The sequence below is a fragment of the Mesoplodon densirostris genome, chromosome 3, assembly GCF_025265405.1.
Source record: "Mesoplodon densirostris isolate mMesDen1 chromosome 3, mMesDen1 primary haplotype, whole genome shotgun sequence".
Taxonomy (NCBI): domain Eukaryota; kingdom Metazoa; phylum Chordata; class Mammalia; order Artiodactyla; family Ziphiidae; genus Mesoplodon; species Mesoplodon densirostris.
Genome location: NC_082663.1, coordinates 116024689 through 116046455, shown reverse-complemented (window position 1 = coordinate 116046455; position 21767 = coordinate 116024689). Strand labels below are relative to the sequence as shown.

General features: G+C 45.3%; 1 protein-coding gene across 5 annotated transcripts in view; it reads left to right on the top strand.

The window, feature by feature from the left end:
* The window catches only part of TRPC7 (transient receptor potential cation channel subfamily C member 7), a 124410-nt gene that overhangs the window by 88475 nt on the left and 14168 nt on the right, over nt 1–21767 (top strand). For all 5 annotated transcript variants that reach the window (XM_060093392.1, XM_060093397.1, XM_060093396.1 and 2 more), the window contains 2 exons: nt 4304–4568; nt 20219–20414. In XM_060093392.1, the coding sequence (XP_059949375.1) occupies nt 4304–4568; nt 20219–20414 (461 nt within the window). The remainder of the gene's footprint in view (nt 1–4303; nt 4569–20218; nt 20415–21767) is intronic.

Below are 21767 nucleotides of genomic sequence, written 5' to 3'. Positions count from 1 at the left end.
TACCTCTGGGGTCATTTTCTGGCTCAATCACTGTAGCTTCTGTACTAAAAGAAAGATGAGTGGGGAGAAGAAACAATAGATATTTGTTGTTACTGGTAAATTACCTGGACATTTAATAGGCACTCACTAGTGGCATGAAAGGTTTGAATGTCAAATGTCCCTGTTAGATGGAAGCCACGTGGTGTGTATGACCACAGAATCTTCATGATCAGGTACAGCAATGATCTCCAGAAGGTTGGCCACTTAACACAAAACTTGAGTTGCTGCCCATATTCAATGTAGATTGTGTTACACAGATTATGTTACATGTAAATGTGGTAGGGAACCCCCCCACACACACTAAGAAATGGAGAGTATTGTAGTATTACAAATCATCCACTCTTCATTTGTTGGTTTAGCAAATCCAGACATTTTAAAAGCATGGGTTTGCATATTTTCCCCTCTATGCTGCTCAGGGTTCATTAAGGAAAGATGAGAGAATCTTGATACTGCATTGAATACTTTTCTTAGGGCTGTGATTCAAGCCACAGTATTGTTCACTTGTGACTTCTATTCCTTTTCTGGATTGTATTAAAGTCTCACCCATTAAAGTCTCACCCAACCCAAAGCTTTGCACTTTATTGCCCTTGCATTGTGGTTCACCCTTGAAATCGTTTGCATCTCAAAGGGTTGGCTTGTGCCCCAGTTATGGAGGCAGAGCGCCCTCTAGTGGTCAGCTAGGCAATGGTCCCTTCCAACCTCTACAGCACCAAGTAGGCAGGTGTTTTTCGGGTTACAATAGGGCAATTTTTCTCCTAGAAACAGCTCCAAGGGGAAGAAAATCCCTTTGTCTGAATCATCAAGGTGCTGTTTGCTTTTACACCCATCAAAATTCTTACAAGCCGGTCAAAGTAGAGTACTTTTCACTAAAAGTCCTGACCGGGTCACCAGGGTCTGACAACAGCTAAATCTATCTTAATAGATTATATGAATGGCTTTTATTATTACGACTGACTGAGGTTTAAGATGATAAATTATAGGGGAGAGAAAAAAGGAATTCCTTTTGGCGTCTTTTTGAAGAATCTGAGTCCTATTTCATGTTATCCAAATGTGTTATTTATCCATGGAGGGCAACAGATATATTGGAAAAATACATTTGTTCCCCTTACTTGTCTTTCTGAGTTTTATGACCTTGATGAGAACATAAAGTCTATAACTTTATATATTTCCGCATATAATTTAGAATTCACTACATGAAAGTCTGTGTCAAATGGAGGCCTGGCTCCCCTTACTAAAGATCTCTTACTGCTCTTTATGATTATAATTGTTTAACAGAGTCTAGCTTTGCAAATAAAGAACAAAATTCTTCTCTTCCATCTCCCTTGGGGTGCCAAGAATCACTATGTAATATCCTTGCTATCTGCATTTACCTGGCTCTGAAAAGGACCCCATACCCCAAATCCAGTCTTTAGAATGGCAGTAATAATACCTCCTCTACAGGGCTGTTGTGAAAATTACAGCTAATATAAGTGTAAGGGCTAATTTAGGTTTCTCTATGTTTCTCAATTTAAGTTTCACTTAGTATTTCTCAACAGGGGCACAATTGACTTGTTCAGCAGGGCAGTTCTCATGGAACAGGTGTGTCTGGAGCATTGCAGGATATTAGCATCCCAATAAGACTCCTACCCAGTCATTGTGACAACCACAGATGCCCACACACACTCTGCCCCAGGAGGAAGGTTCTACCCTCACTTGAAAATCACTGTATGTCTTGACACATAGAAGGCAGCTTATTAAAGAAAGCTGCTGCTCCTTGCACCATTAGAACTACAACAGAAACACTTTACAGGTTTGCTCTGCTGAAGGAATATACCCAGATCAGCTCAGACCCTCACCAGTGACCACAAGCAGAATCTCCCCAGCACGAGACAGGTCCCAGGACTCTTGCCACTTGGAACAGGGATGTCGTAGCAAACCTGGATGACTCGTCACCAGTTTTGGGGCCTTAGCTCAGTCAGGGAGCAACTCGCAGACACACACTGCCTGAGGAACCAAACCCAAGAGCATTTTCTCAGGCAAGAACCTTCAGATTCCTGGCCCCCGTGTGAGCTCATTTGTTCTGATTTATGGCTAAACTTGTGGTTAGGATTTCATTCAGCCATTTAACAAACATTTATCAGCACCTGCTGTGTGCCAGACCCTTGTCCCCAGGAACCCCTGAGTGGCCTGCAATTTGTTTTCCAACTGAGCACTTTACATAAGTGATTTCATTTCATCCTCACCACATTGATGATATTATCCCCAATTTACAGATGGGGAAAATGAGGCTTAAAAAGTTAATTGGACAGCCTCTTCAATAAGTGGTGCTGGGAAAACTGGACAGCTATATGTAAAAGGATGAAATTAGAACATTCTCTAACACCATACACAAAAATAAACTCAAAATGGATTAAAGACCAAAATGTAAAGCCAGACACTATAAAACTCTCAGAGGAAAACATAGGCAGAACACTCTTTGACATAAATCGCAGTAATCTTTTTTGATACACCTCCTAGAGCAATGAAAATAAAAACAAAAATAAACAAATTGGACCTAATGAAACTTAAAAGCTTCTGCACAGCAAAGGAAACCATCAACAAAACAAAAAGACAACCCACAGAATGGGAGAAAATATTTGCAAATGATGCAACCAACGAGGGATTAATCTCCAAAATATATAATACAAACAGCTCATGCAGCTCAATATCAAAAAAACAAACAACCCAATCAAAAAATGGGCAGAAGATCTAAATAGACAGTTCTCCAAAAAAGACACACAGATGGCCAAAAAGTACATGAAAAGATGCTCAACATCACTAATTATAAGAGAAATGCAAGTCAAAACTACAATGAGGTATCACCTCACACAGGTCAGAATGGCTATTATCAAAAAGTCTACAAATAATAAATGCTGGAGAGAGTATGGAGAAAAAGGAACCCTCCTGTTGGTGGGAATGTAAACTGATACAGCCACTATGGAGAACAGTATGGAGTTTCCTTAAAAAACTTAAAATAGAACTACTATATGATCCAGCAATCCCAATCCAAAATATGTCCAGAGAAAACCATAATTTGAAATGATATATGCACCCAAATGTTCATTGCAGCACTATTTACAATAGCCAAGACATGGAAGCAACCTAAAAGTCCAACAACAGAGGAATGGATAAAGAAATTGTGGTATATATATATATATATATATATATATATATATATATATACACACACACACACACACACAATGGAATATTACACAGCAATAAAAAAGAATGTAATAATGCCATTTGTAGCAACATGGATGGACCTAGAGATTATCATACTAAGTGAAGTAAGTCAGACAGAGAAAGACAAATATCATATAACACTTATATGTGGAATCTAATTTTTAAAAATGATACAAATGAACTTATGTACAAAACAGAAGCAGACTTATAGATATCAAAAACAAACTTATAGTTTCCAAAGGGGAAATGTGGAGGGGAGGGATAAATCAGGAGCTTGGGATGAACATACACATACTACTATTTATAAAATAGATGACTGACGGGGACCTACAGTATAGCACAGGGTACTCTACCCCGTGATAACCTATATGAGAAAAGAACCTAAAACAGAATGAATATCTGTATATGTATAACTACATGAATCACTTGGCTATATACCTGAAACTAACACAACACTGTAAATCAACGATACTCCAATAAAATTAAAATATTTTTTAAAATTTAAATGACAATAAAAGATTTTAAAAGCAAAACAAAAAAGTTAATTGACTTGCCGAGAGTCATATTTTACATACAGCCACTGCATAGAAAGGCCACTTTCGACCTCAGGTCTGTCTGACTCTAAGTCTGTGCGCCTCCCCACCACCTCCTTGTGAATGGGACAGCCCCTGCTTGTGAAGCTCAAACACTGGGAAGGAAGATAGGATAGCAAGCAGCATGGCGAGTGCATGACAGGAGGGCACACGGGATACTGTGGGAGCAGCAACGGGTACAGGGAGGCCGCCACAGCCTGTGGGGGACACAGAAGGCTTCCTGAAAGAGATGACACCTGAGCAGAGTCTTGAAGGGTGACTGGGATTGAAGTGAGGGGAGTGTTCCAGGCAGATGGGCCAGCATGTTCCAAGAGGGAGGGTGGCACCTTCAATGTATTAGGATTAATTTAAAGACAAGGGCAGGAATGGCAAGGGATGAGGTTAGAGGCCTCTAAAGATGCCTAACTGGTTTCTCTTCCAGAGCAGATCCTGTTGCCCAGTGAGTAACCCAGATTGTTTTCTTTTAGCCAGGGACAAGTGGTGGCCTTCAGACCCTCAGATCATATCGGAAGGGCTGTATGCGATAGCTGTCGTGCTGAGCTTCTCTCGAATCGCGTACATCCTGCCAGCCAACGAGAGTTTTGGGCCCCTGCAGATCTCCCTGGGGAGAACTGTGAAAGATATCTTCAAGTTCATGGTCATTTTCATCATGGTATTTGTGGCCTTCATGATTGGGATGTTCAATCTGTACTCCTACTACCGAGGTGCAAAGTACAACCCAGCGTTTACAACGTGAGTACCCCTTTGCTCTCTCCTGAGGGGCTCTCTGGGCTTCCCAGGGATCCTTAGCAGCCTCTTGCAAGTGTCTCCTCACAGAGACTCAGGTTTCCTTGGCATTTCTAAAGCTTAAAGGCAACTTTATTCAAGGGTGGTTTCGAGTTCAGGTTCTAGAGTTGGAAAAGCAGAAGAGCTGGGTTTAATCCTCACTTTGCCACTTACATGCTGTGTGGCCATGAGCATGTTCCTTAACTTCTCTGAGTCTTAGTTTCCTCATCTTTAAAATGAGGCAACTAATAATACCTGCTTAATAGGGACAGTGTGAGGATTCAATGAGCTGATTTAGCTGCCACACAGTAAATTAAATAAATGGAAGGAATTATTACTATTATGATTGGCTTAGCTATGTTACCTAGAAAACAAAGCCCTGGGCAGGTCTTGCATGCCAATATTTCACTGGAGAGAGGGAGTTGTAATCCAAATGAAATAAGATCAAAGGAAAAAAGAAAATGGCGTGTGGGGGAGGGAAAGCACATACATGTTGCTGACCTGGCCACTGTCTACCAAGGCATACAACTTGGTCATCACAGACCTCTACAGTGAGACATATAATACTACATCTCAGAATAGCCCATCAGGATAGAATTAGATAATTTATCAGCCAGACCTTTTCCATCTGCTGTCTTTTGTCTTTCATTAATCAAATTCACTCCACAGGACATTAGTGTACCTACACTTCTAGGTCGGCCCCTGGGGAAGCCATATCTGCACAGTATGGGAGGTAGGTCTGCCCATGGGCACAGGTCAGCAGCACTCCGTGCCTGGCTGGGCAAACCCGTGCTGTGCACGGGCACGGAGCAAGTCCTGCAGCACCACGTGCCTCAGAAGCAACAGGGAAGGCCCAGGCGAGGGAGGCAAGAGGCACGCGGTGTGACCGAGAGACAAGGCGCTGTCAGGCCGACTGACTCCGGGGTCCAGAAGGAGCTGCTGCAGGCAGAGCAAGCAAGGCCAAGGCCTCCCCCACGGGGTGGTGTCAGAGCTCACTGAGCCTATGTCCACAAAGACCCAGAGCTCCTCCCCTCTGGGGGATGCCAGGGGGTCTCCTGGAGGGCCATCAGTAGCACTGAGCAGTCGTCTAGTAGGCGAATCTGGCAAATCTGAGTTTACACTGGCATAGGCATTTCGTAGCTAATGACCTTAAGCCAAGTCACTTGATTGATCTGAGCCTCCGTGTCCTCACCGGCAAGATGGAAATAAGACTTCCCACCCTTGTTCACAAATACCTTCACAAATAAACGAAGCGATTCTGTAAAGTGCCTGAAGCTCAGAAGCGTTTCCAGTCCAGGTCCTGCCCCAGGCTCACCTGGTCCCAGAACTGCTCCCTGCCTTCATCAGGCTCCCGCCCCGAGTCTTGAGGGAAGGACAGTCAGGTCTCCAGCCACAAGCATGGCAGCTGGAACCCACAGGGCTAAGCACTTGTGGACACTGGTCCCCAAGAACCCGTGAGTGGCCTGGAATTTATTTTCCAGCCAGTGACAGTGGCCGTGCAGGCTCCTTGAGCAGGTCCCACCTTGCAAGGGGCCTCCCCTTGACCCTTCTTCCAGAGAAATCACCCTTCAAGGGACGGTCCATGACTCGAAGAACCCAGACCAAGTGCGATGGACGCTGTGCCCCTCAGCTCAAAATCGTGGACAGCACTGCCCTGCCCGAGTAGAATTGCCCAGAAGGGTGGGCCTCTGGTGCTGCTAAAGCACAAAAGCTGTTACTCTCTGAGGCAAAGAAGTAGTTTGTGTTCACAGAGAACAGGTGCCTGGCCAGCGCTGAGAAATGCACCCGAGGGGTGCCTGGCTCTGTGTCGCAGCACACCACACACCCCTGGCTCAGACAGACTAGGTTTCAGTCTGAGCTCTCCTCTTACTGGCTGTGTGACCTTGGGCAAGTGCTTAACCCCCCTGGGCATTCATGTCCCCAGCTCTGAAGTGAGAATACCAAGATGGCCAGCTTCACAGGATTGTTGTAAGGATCCAAAAAGAAGAAATCAGATTGAATATAGTGCTTGGCATATAATGAGCCTTCAATGAATAATAGTGATCATAATGGAAATGATGAGTAATAAGGAGGAGGGGGCAGGATGAGCTGTAAGAAAGGACACCTGGGGACCAACTGGCTCTACAGAACCTTTCTGGACAGGGGCCTAGCCTACCAACTGTCCACCAGATCAGGCCAAGTGCATTAGTGGATCAGTTGGACTACTTTATAGCACTCCAACACTCAGTGATTAACTGTTGAAGGAATGAAATAAGCTTGAATCACCCAAAAGCAAATTTGCTCTGGATCTGCTAGAGGCAAAGCTAACTGTACACACTCAGTGTGGGATGCATTGTTTATTGATGTCAAGTCGTCAGTCAATACACAAAGACTCTCACCCTCTGTGGTAAGCTCTGATGTCCCTCCTGTGTTTCCAGTCTAGCACGATGTCTTGTACGTAGCATTGCTCACTAAATGCTTTGTAAACAAGAATGAGGGAATCAACAGGAGAAAGGAAGCCAGATTCGAGACAGTAGGATAAGCAGTTGACTAGGAAGCTGACCATGAGGACCTCTGTCCCACTTCTCCTGCCCTGTTCTGTGCAATCCCCCTTCGCTCCCCCTACAAGGAGGCTGTACTGTCAGCCCACAGTCCCTCTGAAAGTTGGCAGCACGACACATGAAAAATGAAAAAGGTCATGACTTAAGAGCAGGGCTGTCCAGGCCACAGTTCTCAGCTGGACACAGCACAGCCAATCTATAAAGGGAGTCTCTGGGATCAGGAAAAGTCATGGGGAAAGGTAACAGCAGGAGGAAGGGCCAAAGCAACTGGCTTGTCCCATTGCTGGGAACTGAATGGAGCTTTCTAGACGTGAGAAACCCAACCAAAGAGGATTCAGGCTCTCCAGGATGGGCAAGGGAGAGAAAAAGGCGGAAGCAAGCACAGTAAAGAAAGGACAGGGTATTTATCGCCTTGGCAACCCCTAAAATGGGATGTGAAGCTGTGAATAGGATTTGATTGAACAGGAAAACAGTCAACAGAGCGCTGAAGTGGAGAGGAAAGAATGGATGTTTGTAAATGTCATCTCTTACCTTTTGACTGCTCTCTGCAGTGTATCGCCCCCCCCCCCAAGAGATCTTCTTTGATAAGCAAAAAGCCACATGAGGATAAAGGATTCTCGTGCTTGAGGGGGACTCAGAGCTATTCTGAGTGCCAGCAATGCTGATGATGAAGTCCAATGACTCGCTTGGTGAATGCTTCATAACAGCCCACACCCGGGCCACCCTGCCCAGCTCAGGATCAGCCCTTTGGCCCACCCCCAGGGCGCCCTCTGTCTGTGTGTGGAATTTAGAGCTTTAGGGTAAGATGGTCCTCTCATCTGCTTCTACAGAGTCAGAAGACTCAATGCTACAGAAAGGAAATTTGGGCTGGAGCACACTGCGGGTACTCTTCCCCTATCTTTGCCCCCTCAACCCCACCTCAGCCATGTTCAAGGACAGCTTGGGTCCCTAAGGAAGTCCACTTTGAAAGTCAGCTGTTAGGAACCAACAGACAGCTGTCTCACAAGAGCCCTGTTCACCTAGGGGTGTGGGCCAAGGCCAGCTCACAAAAGCCAGTCCCACCCGAATCCGACTGAGTTATAGTCCTGTCCCAAATGGAAGGGGGAGAGACAACCTGGGACAAAAGGAAAGAGAAGAAGAAAGGTTTCTCCACCAGCAACAGACCCACAACCCTCAGCCAAGCCCTGCCCTAACCTCTAGTGTGTTCCAGTTCCAGAATCACCGTACCTCCCTCCCCACCCCCAAATTCCCATCCCGTCCATCTGGCAGACCTCAGTGAGGGGAGGTAGAGGTAAACAGACAGATTGAGCTAATTCTGCCCAAGGTATGAATAAACACACAGTATGAACAGTCTTCATTGAGACCAGTGTTTCTCAGACCACACCAGGATCATCCGGGGAGATGGCTAAACCTGAGTCTTCCCGGACCCCACCCCTTAGAGAGCCTAGTTACCATCTTTCCAGGTAGGCCTAGAAGTCAGCACAAACAATCCACTGGGGGATTCTGATATAGGTGGTCTTAGGACCACACAGTGAGAAATGCTGATCTGATTCTACCTCATCATTACTCAGATGGGGAGACAGACCACGCTCAGCTCTGCACATTGAAAAACAAAAAGAGCTTGTTAACCTAAGTGAGTGCATTATTGATAGGATTTCAAGCTCTGTGCAGTTAGAATACGTAGCCAGATTCCAGCGGAGAGCATGGTCTGCAGTCAAATCCTAGGAGCAGTTAGGAGGCAACTTTCCAGCCTCCTCTGCCTTCAGAACCAAAGGTCTGGTTATGTTTCACAGCTGCTTCAGTGTCGGGGGCTGGTGTGAAGGGAGGAGCAGGGAAAGGGGCACGTGTGCACACGGGTTATTGGGTGGTGAGCTGGGCCTGCCTGCGCATGACAGATGGGCACCAGCTGGCAGCTCATTGTCTCTAAGTCACTTCTATTAGAAACTGCAAATGACCAGAGGTGAGGAGGAGAAGGTGTGCAGACCAGTTTTATGCTCCCAGAGTATAAAATCTAAGTGTCCTGAGATGGGGGTAAGGAAGTGGAGGTGAAATTGCCTGAAAATGCGTTTTCTTTCAAAGAGTCTTAAAGTTCTCAGTTCCAACTGTTAGAAATTTTGGTCTTATTGGGAACATACCTTTGATTTTTATCATGGAAGTCAGTACACAAATAGGATTTGCTTTTTGCAGTTTTGTTTTGCAGCCACCTTTCCTGGAATGCACATATTCCATAGGCAAAGGCTTTCTGCTTAGAGATCATATGGAAACCTTGGGGTCCAGCACTCTAGTTTCAGTGTTGGAAAAACAGAGACAAAAATCCTTGGCTCACTAATGAAATACAGCTGGGTGAGAATGTGTAGGAAAAGGGTGGCCTTCCCTATACTCAGACTGGTGACCATAACAGGACAGGTACACAAAGAAGAAACGGAGGGGCTGGGGACGATGAGGGGACCCAGAGCAGGGAAGTGAAGGGCTCTCTAACATAACCCAGGATGGGCTCCTGCTCTTCTCTTTGGTGAACTTGGCCTCCCCCACTTAATTTTGAATGGAGATTAAATGTAGGCCCTGGGCTTCCCTGGTGGCTCAGTGGTTAAGAATCCGCCTGCCAATGCAGGGGACACGGGTTCAAGCCCTGGTCCAGGAAGATCCCACAGGCTGCGGAGCAACTAAGCCCATGCGCCACAACTACTCAGCCTGTGCTCTAGAGCCTGCAAGCCACAACTACTGAGCCCGCATGCTACAGCTACTGAAGCCTGTGCACCTAGAGCCCGTGCTCTGCGACGAGAAGCCACCGCAACGAGAAGCCTGTGCACTGCAACACTCGTCGCAATTAGAGAAAGCCGGCGTGCAGCAACGAAGACCCTACCCAGCCAAAAATAAACTAAAAAAAAAAAAAAAATGTAGGCCCTGACCCTCAAAAGATGATCCCAGCCAATCTTTTCTACAGGCTGTTGTGGAATCAGCTTCATAGCATAGCCAGGTTGAGATATTGCTAATCAAAAAATACCTCTCTTAAGGTTATTCCGTTCCCCAGGGATCATTTTAATGGAAGGAACTTCAGCAGTGCTAGGCAAAATTAGAAGCTTCTATTTTCCATGACAGTCATGGAAAATTTCCATACCTTACAGAGAGACTCATATGCACACCAGGGGCAGAAGGCACTGACTCAGCTCCACCCACCTCAGTGGGGCTGCAGGAAAGCCAGTTCCTCCTTCCAGTGAACCTGGAGATGGGCACTGGGGCTGAGGCAGAGGCTCCTTGAGACTCTGCCCACACATATACCACCCCAGGACCACCGCACCACCCTGCTGTTGAACAACTCATGACAGACACGTGATCTGCCCTCTTGTTTAATCCACACAACAACGGAATGACATAGATACTACTACCAAGAACCTGAAGCTCCGTGAGCTATTGGACTTGCCCAAGACCACAGAGCCAAAAGAGGATTTGAACCCAGATCTGCATGGCTCCAAGCCTGTCCTCCACCTTTTTACCTGAAATTCCCCCACTCCCATACCAGGGCCTCTGCTCTAAGGTAGAAGCTGAGTGCCTTTAAAAGTTGGGTCACTTTCCTGTGACACTAAATTCTAAAGAATAGCATACTAAATTCAGATTTTGATTATCGTTGAGAACCTGATGATTCTACATCTCAACTCTCAATCATCAGCCTGTGATTGTCCCCTGGGTAAAGCAGGCTTCTTTTCCAAAGTGCGCTCATTCATTTGACAAACGTTATGAAGCAGCTACTCCATGCCAAGTTCTGTTTTGGCCCTAGGGTCACAGAGATTAATAAAACAATCTTCCCATCCCTGAGGAATGCAGAGACAAGTAGGGAATTCCAGAAAAAGGGGGGGGGGGGCGGTGCATCAGTTATTTTACACCATGTGATCATCATCAAAGGGTACTTGGGCAGCACGGTGAGGAGGAAGCACTGAACTCTGCCTGGCAGGGTCAGGGAAGGCTTCATGGAGGGGGTGACCCTAAACGGAGGGTCTTGGAGGAGGATGAGGAGGGCATTCCAGCCTGTTTAAGGTAAAGGAGCAGGGCATTTTTAAGTGAAGGAGAAAGCAGCTCCCTCACTGCCCAGATATGGATTTGTTCAGATGTTTCAATGCCTCATAATATGTGAAAATTTTCTTAACAACAACAAAAGCCGCTTCCAGTGGCAGGGTCTGGGGAAGGGCCAACCAACACCATGTCTGGCCACAAAGGTGGCAAGAAGAAGCCCCTAAAGCAGCCCAAGAAACAGACCAAGAAGATGGATGGGATAAGATATTCATACAGAAACAGAAAGAGGAGCAGAAGAAACTCTAGGAGCTAAAAGCAAAGGCTGATGGGAAAGCCCCACGGTCAAGGTGCGAGTAAGAAATCTGCCCAGAAGTAAGCTCTTCCGTGTGCCTGAGGCAATGGTGATCCTTATTCCTTTCCTGTTTAAACATCTGGATTCCCTGCCATAACATCTGTTGCCACCCACAGCTGGAATGAAGTGTTGTCTTAGAGCTTATGGTACATTTAAGAATAAACTTTTGGGGACTTCCCTGGTGGCACAGAGGTTGAGAGTCCGCCTGCCGATGCAGGGGACACAGGTTCGAGCCCCGGTCCGGGAAGATCCCACATGCCGCGGAGCAACTTAAGCCCATGCGCCACAACTACTGAGCCTGCGTGCCTAGAGCCTGTGCTCCGCAGCAAGAGAAGCCACCGCAATGAGAAGCCCGTGCACCACAACAAGGAGTAGCCCCCACTCACTGCAACTAGAGAAAGCCCGTGTGCAGCAACGAAGACCCAACACAGCCAAAGATAAATTAATTAATTAATTAATTTTAAAAAAGAATAAACTTTTGTAAAAAGAAGAAAAAAAAAGGCAACTAGGTGAGAGTTTAGGGAAATGGCAGAAAATTCAATCAGATAATCCAGCAGGAGCCAAATTGTGAAGGTCTTTTAAGTAAGTCCCAATAGGGTGCTAGAGTCTCCAATGAGGCCTTTTTAAAAAGAGGAAGCATGGTCGGATCTGCCCTCAGCAAGAACACTGTGGCAACAGTGCAAAGGATGGGTTGGAAGGGATGGGAGAGGATGGGAGGGGATGCCCAAGCTTGGTGCTGGGGGTTTTATGATGAGCAGAAGCAGTCGGGATTCCTCCCCTCATGGAACTTGCAGACTGGTTGGGAAGACAGATATTAATCAAAGAGTCACAGGAATGAGGGCTCATTTACAACTGAGCAAATGTTGTGAAGGAAATGCAGTTCCAAAGGGAGCTGATAGATCCATGAAGAGGCTGTGGACAGGGGATGGAGAAGGAGGCTGAGGTTAGAGTGGATGAACCACGGTGACTGTCTGCACGTGGTTGGGGCGGGTGGAGAGGTGGGGAGAAGGAGGATGGTCTCCAGGCTTTGACATCGGTAAGGCCCTAAAAGGCTGTGGGGAGGGAATCAAGGAGAGCATGATGGGGAAGAGGGCAATGTCCCAGTGATTCAGGAAAGATATAGGGGCTTTGACCTTCCCCAGGACCCATACCCAGCAGAGCTGAAGTCAAACACTCAGATCTACCTCCCAGAAGCATGGGTGAAGTGGTCCATATCCTAAAGGACTGCAGGAGCAGTGGGGCCCTAAAGAGGGCCCATCCTCAGCACCAAGGGACAAGCAGAGACTTGCTGAAGGGGTGAATGGGGCCCTTAAGCTAAAAATGCCATGTTGTGTTTTACAAACAGAAGAGCCTGAGACTTCCCTGGCCCAAGGAAGGGAGAAAAGGGAGATGGTCAGGTGAGCCATACAGGCCCAGAAACATCCAGAAGGGAGTGATGAGCCAGAGGGGCCTTCTGACAGCAAAGGGCCACAGCCCCAACAAGGATTCACCTGCAGAGGAGGTCCCACTAGGGCAGCCAAGGCTGGATTATACTGTCTGCCCTCATAAAACTCACTATAACCAATGGCCAGTTAAGAGAAATCAGCACAGCATCATGGGACCGTGGCCTCTGCCATGTGCTCTGTGCTGAGCATGCTGACTGTGTTTGCAGGTGCGAATGTGGAATGGAGTCAGCCTCCTGGGCTTTAATGAGGAGAGATTTTCCCAGGATCCTGGGTCCGTGTTGAAATATGGGCATCCTTGACACAGAAGCATTATCATCATACTTTAGCATATTTGAAAGTTATAATCTCACCTTTCATCTTATGAATTCAAGTTAGGCATAAGGGTTTGGGGGGAATGAGAGAACTCTTCATGCACATTTTCCTGTGGAGAAACTAGCACAGAGAGGTCTAAGACTTGATGTGGAGGAGATGGCAGTGGTCAATGCTGTGGCCCAGGTCAGGCTCATACAGGCTGGGCATCTGGAAATGACCTTTATGTGTCAAAAAGATAGTTTGGGTCTAATGTAAATTCTTATCTTCACATAATTCTCCAATAAGTGATAAAAATATAGATCTTTCCCTGAGCTACTTTAGAATGATTATACCTATTATAGCAGACATTCTACTATCATATAATGTTTATTTATACCCTCTCCTCTTGTTTATTCATGACATGAATTTTAAAAGCCTGGTACCTTTGCGCTTCTGGAACAGGCTGAAAGCCCACAAAGTTTTGAGGAAAAAGACCTGATGGTACATAGAAAATGTGCTCTTTTGGATGAGGCCTTCACAGCGTATTTGCAGGCACTCCCCTCTATCTTATCCTTAAGGGACTCAAGTCCTCTATCTTATTCTCAGACTGAGTGTAGCATCTTAAACGGGGAAATTCTGACCTTTTATTCACTAAAATTCAATTCTAGGATGGGAATAAGGTTTAAACTGTCATTCTTCAAAGTGACAGTGACAGGAAACTGGACTGTCCAGGGTTCGCTCTAGAATATTAACAGAAAAACAGCTGTTAAGTGGGTCTGAGGCAAGCTAAGACCACATCACCCCGTGCCTCAGTTTCCCAGTTTCAACCATTCATTGACAAAAGATGTTTCCTGAGCCCCCACTGTGGGCCACACATTGTTCTGGGCACTGATGGCGGAGCCATGAGCAAGTCATGACCTTGTGGAGGTCACAATGCTCTGTGAATGGGAAAAGAGGGAAAAGGGACAAAATAATAATAATGATGATGATGATGATAAACAAATAGACAAATAAGAACATCTTCGTTTAAGTGCTGACAGCTAGGAAGGAAATAAAAGTGTCATGCAAAAGAATAATTAGAAACGGACCTCCTTCAGACATGGTCAGAGAAGGTTGACCTGACCACGTGACAATTCAGTTTAAAGTCAGGGGCACAGCACCCCGAGTGAGGGGCGAGCCAGAGTGAGGTCAGGGGAGCCTTGGCTGGGTGACTAGGTTTGACTGTTAGCCTATGGAAAGCTGCTAAAGGAGAGAGGCAGGATCTGATTCATATTTTTAAAGGATTATTCTGAGAATCGATTGTAGGGTATAAGAGTCTTTCAGACACTGTGCCAGGCAGTGTTTTATGCACCCCTCACAAACATTCTATTAACTTATTTACAACAACCCTGTGAAGTAGAGATTATTGTTTTCCCATTCTGCAGCTAGAAAAAAAGAGGCACAGTGAGACAAAGTTATTTAGCAAAAAGCTCACAGTTAAACCCAGAAACTGTACTCTGCTTTACAACAGCCTCACCTCAACACTGGGATCAGGAACAGGGAGTCAAAATATGCGATGGGGACTCATTCATTCAAAGGACAGTGAATTTATTTAGCAACTTCAGTGTGCCAGGCTCTGCACTAGGTTTGGGGTTTCAAGGGGGAAGAAAATATAGCTCTCCCCTAAAGGAGCAACTGGGCTATCAGTGGGAGAGTTGGACCCTCAGTACGAATAAATCCGGGCTTTGTGCATCCCAGTTCCTTGGCCCTGATTCTGGGGCCAGACTCTTCTACTTCTGGACCGTCTAAATCACGCCTCATTTAGGGCCCAGGATAAACCAAGAGGTGATTCAGAGGACCATGGCGGGGGTGAGGTCCAGACTTCCTCAGGCATTGGTCGCTCTTGCCCTGACTGCCCTCAAGGCTGGCCCAACTGCTCTCAGTCTCCACGTCTGGGCATTAGAGAAGCACAGCCCTGGTGCAGGGGTCTTTCTAGATTCCAAGCACCTTCTAGCAGTCCCCACTGGGATGGCAAGTGAGCATTGTTTCTGCTTCAGCAGAACTCTAGCTCAAGGCCAGCTACTGTCTTCGAACTTGAGAAAACAGCCTTTCAGGAGCTGATTCCTCCTGCTTAATTTGAGGCTGCTACTTGCAGATTTGGGTAGGTAACCCTGAACTGAACTGTTTGGGGTGGGGGGCAGAGTTCCATAACGCTGAGGGGAGGGCCTCATGGCATCCTGAAGCAGCAGCAATTTCCATAACAATTTCCCCAAACCCTCGCCCTGTTAATCCGTTTGTTCTCTGAGGCCTATACACAACTGCCTCTTCAGACAACCTGTTATTAAAGTCCTGTTATCCAGGCGAGACAGACCTGGTAGAGAACGGAACGGATTACCTCGTTCCTGCCTTCTGCGTGATATGTCAGCCCCAACCTTCCCACACACACACACCCCCGCCCGGTAAGAGGAGGGTGAATCACGGTCTATTCAACATCACTCTCAGGCACTTTTCCCCTTTGACTTCATTAGGAGCAGTTCTTATGCTAGGGTGGCCTATTGATGCAACCGTAGCCCCTTCCACTGCAAGCCAGAAGTCAAACAATCAAAGACAGCACAGGCTGGAGAAATCAGAAAGAGGATTTGCATGAAATCAAGGGTTGGTGATGATCCTTGCAGATAGGAAGGAAAACGGGCCTTGTTCAGAAAAGTCAGTATGCAGCTGAATTGTTAACTCCATTCAGCCCTGTGTGGAGGCACCTGAAGGTTGATGGGGTTGTATGTGTTCCTGGGTAGGGCAAGGCGACCAGGGCATCCTTGCCCACAGCCTTATAGCACTGGCTCACACCAGTGGGCTTGCTTTAGACTGGGACCTCCACAGAGACAAACAAGTTCTATGCCCCCTGCGTCCTGCTCTGTATGGTGCCTGGCACATAGTTGGAGTTCCGTGAATGTTTGGCAAATAAACACATGAATAAAAATAATAGGTACCATTTATTGGACTCTTACTATACACTTTAAATGGGTTGCTCCATTTAATCTTCACAGCAACTTAATAATAAGGTACTATTATACCTTTCATAGATAAGCAAACTGAGGCTCAAGCAAGTTTTGTAACATGCCCAAGCTCACACAGCCGGTACATGATGGGGCTGGGATTTGAACCAGGTATGCACCTTTGCTTTCTTACTCCTCCGGCTATCTCTGTGAAGGTTCCTGTGACTGACACAATTGGAGGAATCTGTGGCAAACTTGGTAGAGAGCCAGAGTGGGTGGGAGGAGGATATGGAACCAGCAGCCACCATCCCTATCAGTAAAGAATCTCAAATTTAGCCTAAAGACCAGCTATCTGACAATGGGGACTTTTTGTGAGACAAGTGGCTTCATGGTGAATATCATCTACGTCAACTGCAAGATACTTTCTTCTTGAAAGACAGTCCCAGACCCCTGCAGTGACTGGTCTTCTGCACCATGCCCTGTATCCCATAGCTCCTGAAAATTATGGGTGATGACTGGTACATGACTCAGAGAGCATCATTACCTCACAAGACATTGGGGCTTGCTCCAGTGCCCAAGCTCTTGGGAGGAGGAATGTACTACTCACTCCTCTCCAAGGCCAGCGTTCTCTCTAAGCATATATTATTATAGGTTTCCAAGGTCAATGTAACACAACGCAGTGAGGACACGTTTCACTTATTTCCCACTACATATTAAACCAGAAGACACCACTAACCTGACCTATCAAGTTACTTGTGGAGCTCTTGTCACCACAAAAAGCATCATTTTCCTGAAAGATTTTGTCCTCCTTTTATTTTTCAACAAGGATGTCTGTCATTTCATATTGATTTATAAGAGCTCTTTATATAAGAAAGACATCATCCATTGTCATATGTGTTGCAAATACAAATCCTTTCCTCAGTTTTTTGCCTTATATTTTTACTTAATATGTTTTCAATATCTACAAGTAAAGTTTTACGTGAGCATATCTTTCAAACTTTCCCTCTGTAGTTTTGAAACATCTCCCAGGCCAAGATTATATAACTACTAATATTTTATTCTGGCTTTGACTATATAATTTTTAAGCATTAAATGCTTCAATTCCATTTAGAATTTATTTAGTTAGATGGTTTGAGCTATGGATAAAATAGTGTGTTGCTTACCACTTAGCCCAGCTAACTGGACATAAACTCAGCCCATAATGTCCCCTCTGAGAAACAACAACAGCAAAAGTAGTCTATTCAGTTAGTCCACTGAAAGTTCATGTCACAGGGCATGAGTACAAATGAAAGTCCCCAGAGACCCCAATAGTGAATCTAGCCATTATGGATGATCCAAGACAATGAACCCAGCTTTTCCTTAAAGGAAGTCTTTGTTACTGCAACTCATTTCACCCCATGATAAGAGGAAGCAAGGGCTATAGACACTCCCTAAAGAACTTAGAAGAGTTTGTTAAAAAGGCATAGTTTGGCTAAGATCCCTTCCTGCCCAGCCTGATGCAGAGGATTATTGCTTTGGAGGGGGGTTACTTCCACTCAGGCAATCCCAGTGAGTCTGGGCCACTTGTAATTAGATTCTCCCGGAGGTCATGACCAAATTCAAGTCCAGAGGTGAATCCTGAAGCTATAGAATAGAAATGAAACAGGTGTGAAGATTGTCTGACACCCAGACAACAAACTGAACAGATCAGCATTCCAAGCCTTGGGGGTGGAGGTGGGGTGTTAGAGGAGGGGCAAAGGCATAGGTTTAGGGATCTGTAAATATTCTTCTTTTACTGGAACACATACTGCTTAGTGGGCTGGCTCTGTCCCCTACAGATTATTAACACAGAATGCCTAAGGGAAGGCACCAGGGATAAATCACAGCTTAGTAACAAAATTCATAGCAAGAATCAAATGAGAACAAAACGTATGCTGAATCTAGGCCATTTTCCCTCATCAAAATGCAGAAGGTTTTCCCTAGATGTGTTCTAGAATTGCTTAGAACTGCTTGCTTCATTTATGTCAGCCAAAGGTTTGTGGGGTTTTCCAAGTTAAGAAAGGGAAAATGAATTTCTGTTAAATGTCCCTCAGTTGGATGTATTATCCACTTCTTAAGTTGTTCCTGGTAGGTACATTATCCTGGACCAGTACCTGTCTGCCCAGCCCCTCCCTTGGACAGTGTGTCCTCTGGTTTTCACCTGACCCTGCTAGGAAGGGATCAAGTGTCAGAGAAATCATGTCCTGCCATCTCCTTTCAGTTTTGATTTGGGGCTCATTCAGTGGTTTTAGATCCTCTCTGCCACTGTTCCCTTCCACTAGGGTGATAAACGAAAGATTGCTTCTTAATGGAAGGTAATACCTGCAGTGAATCATGCCCACACATTGAGCGGCATCTTTTTCACACAAAATGGATGCTGCTTCTCAAGTGAGGAAACAGGTTTCCCCCTTTCTCAGAACAGCATCAGGAGCTAGAGCTCTAAAATAATAGCTTGATACCCAGTCTTTATTTCTAAACCCCTAACTAAATTCCTTCTTACTAAAACTAAGATAAATTAAATATTCCCAACTCACAGATTTAAAAGAAAACAAAAACAAATAATGACAACAAAAACTCAGTTCAGTGTTCAGTTTTCAGACTCTGAGATGCACAGGGAATGAGCAAACAGCTGGCTAGACACACACACACACACACACACACACACACACACACACACACACGTACTCTCTCACACAGGAGAGCTGAAAATTCATGCAAGTCAGTGTTGGACTTTTAGCCAAAGTGACAAGTACTAGTATTTTTGTACATCTTGTCAAATAAATGCCAATCCTTAAAAAACGCTGATTTTTTTTTCCCCGAGATCTAGCTAATCCTGGCCATTTGTGGTAAGTGCTAAAAATCTGAAATGTTAAAGAGAAAAAAGAAAGTGCTTTCTCATAATAGGACCCAAACTCTGGATGCAAACTAAAAGACCTGCACTTAACCATTCAGATATTATCACACACAGGCATGTTCTAAACCACCCAACCAAAATCCAGCTTTCTAATTGAATTCTGTGTCACAAACCTGATATAGGGTCAGAGCCACAAAGTATAGACTGTGAAACGTGCTTGGACCTTACTCTTAAAACCAGTGTATTTGGTAACTTGATAATCTCAAGTGTCAAAAAGCAGTGTCCTAAAAGCCAGCTCTTCCCTGGGCAGCCCTTACAATACATGCAGTGTCTACCTTGAGTGAGCTGCAGGGTGAGGTTTGGGCAGTTACCTGGTGAATTTGATCAACATGGACACATCAGACTCATCACTCTCATTCCTGAAAATTCATCCCCAGTTTAGAGCACCCAATATATGTGGCTGGCCTCACTACCCAGAGCCAGGATGGTGGTAAAGCATAGTGGTTAGAAGGACCTACTTTTGAAAACCTCTGACATGCCTGGATTTGCACCCACTTGCCAGCTGAGTGCTCCTGGGAAAGGCACGGAAGGCTCTGAGCATCAGTACTTCCATCTGTCAAATGGAGGGAATAAGCCAGCCTACCACAGAGGTGGTCACGGGGCTTAAGTGCGCTGCCCCGTGTCAAATGCCCAGCAAGCCCCAGTCGCCAATGATGCTGGCTCCATTAGCGAACACCATCCTCTTCCCTCTCCTGTGGGGCTGGGTAGTCTGAGAAGAGGCACTCAACAGACTATTGAAGGAAGAGTGTGCTTTCTGAAGCTAATAACCTACAAGGGCAAACATTTGCCCTGGTGGTTAATTTTAAATGTTTAAGTAATTGCAACAAGATAAAAACTGATGCTGCAGCCAAGAGTCCCAATAAAAGGGTTGAATGGAAAAGAAAGAGTCTACCCTTTACCATGTTCTTTCAAAGTCTTCTTAGAAACCTGAATATCTCATGACTTCAGAGTACAGATACCAGCTAGCAGCCCCAGCCCTACTCCAGGGTAACCACTGATGTCTGGGTAGTGGCATCTCTCCTGTGAGAAGTGTCAGCAGATGCAAACCACCTGAGAAGACTGTCCGTTTCCTTGTAGGGTTGAAGAAAGCTTCAAAACCTTATTTTGGTCCATCTTTGGCTTGTCTGAAGTGATCTCGGTGGTGCTGAAATATGACCACAAATTCATCGAGAACATTGGCTATGTTCTCTACGGTGTTTATAATGTCACCATGGTGGTCGTGCTGCTCAACATGCTAATAGCCATGATCAACAACTCGTATCAGGAAATTGAGGTAAGACCAGTTAATTGAAAATGCTCTCTCTCCCTGGGTTTAATTTGCGTTGCTGTTTTCAGCAATGAGGGTAATGACGTCAGAAGCTCATGTGTTATTAAATGTGAAGGCAGAACAGCAAACAACAGACATTTTCCTTGGATCGCTCCAAGAAGCACTTCCAGTCAACCCGCCATGACACACGGCAGGCACCATGCATGCAATGGCCCAATGAGGGCAGAAAGAAACAGGGTCACGAATCTTTCCTCTTTTACATGAGTCCCCTCAGGACAGCATGCAGGTGACCCATGGCAAACGGGAATGACTGTTTCTTCCACCCTACATTCACTTCTGCCTCTCCCGAGTTATTTATTAAGTACCTACTGTATGCCAAGCCCGTGCTAGGCACTGGCGAAACAGAGATGACCAAGACACGATCTCTGCCCTTGAAGAGATTCTCACTCAGTTCAGTGAGAGAAAACAGATACATCAATCAACAAATTACGGTGCAATGGGGCCAGCGCACCCAGAGAAGTCCTAGAAGGTGTAGGAGGTGCAGAATAGAGAGAGTGCATGACGATGGGGGCGCCGAGGCTTGCAGAGGTGATACTTGAAGGCCGTTCAAAGACTGATTTTGCTAGACAGACAAAGGAGTCAAGACAGTATATCAGGAGGCAATTTATCAAAATCTAAAATGCACAAACCGTGAACTATTGATTGCAGCCTTGTTTGGAACAGCAAGAAATGAAAAACAAACTAAATGAGCATTACTAGGAATCTAGTTAAATAGATTATGATGGATCTGAACAGTGGGAAACTGCAGCTTTTAAAAAGGATAATGACTTTCTCTATATTCTGATGTGGAAAGACCTCCAATTATAATGGTAAGTAGAAAAAAGGCAAGTTGCAGAACAATGTATATACTGTACTCTATGTAGAGAGGAAGAAAAAGGAACACATATTCCTTTTTGATCATATAATCATTTGAAAAAGAAAAATAACCTGAAAGGGTGCACAAGAAGAGCACAGCAAGGGGCGCCTGTTGAGAGGTAGGGGTTAGAGGTCATGGTGGGTGTACAGGCTTTCTCTTTATATGCTCTTATGCTTAGAAATCATGTCATTGTTCTACCTATTAAAAGTCAAATAAATAAATGCAACATTAAAACAAAATAAAATGCACTGGCCCTTTGACTCAGCAAATCCGTGCAGAAATATGATTTTACATAGATGTTCATTAAAAGAAAAACTTGGAAATAGCCCATCAATATAGGAATATTTAAATAAACTGATATAGCACAGACTTTAAAATACTGTTTATAAACAATGAGAAAGACCTTTTTGTGCTGACAGAGCAAATCTCTATGATATTGTTAA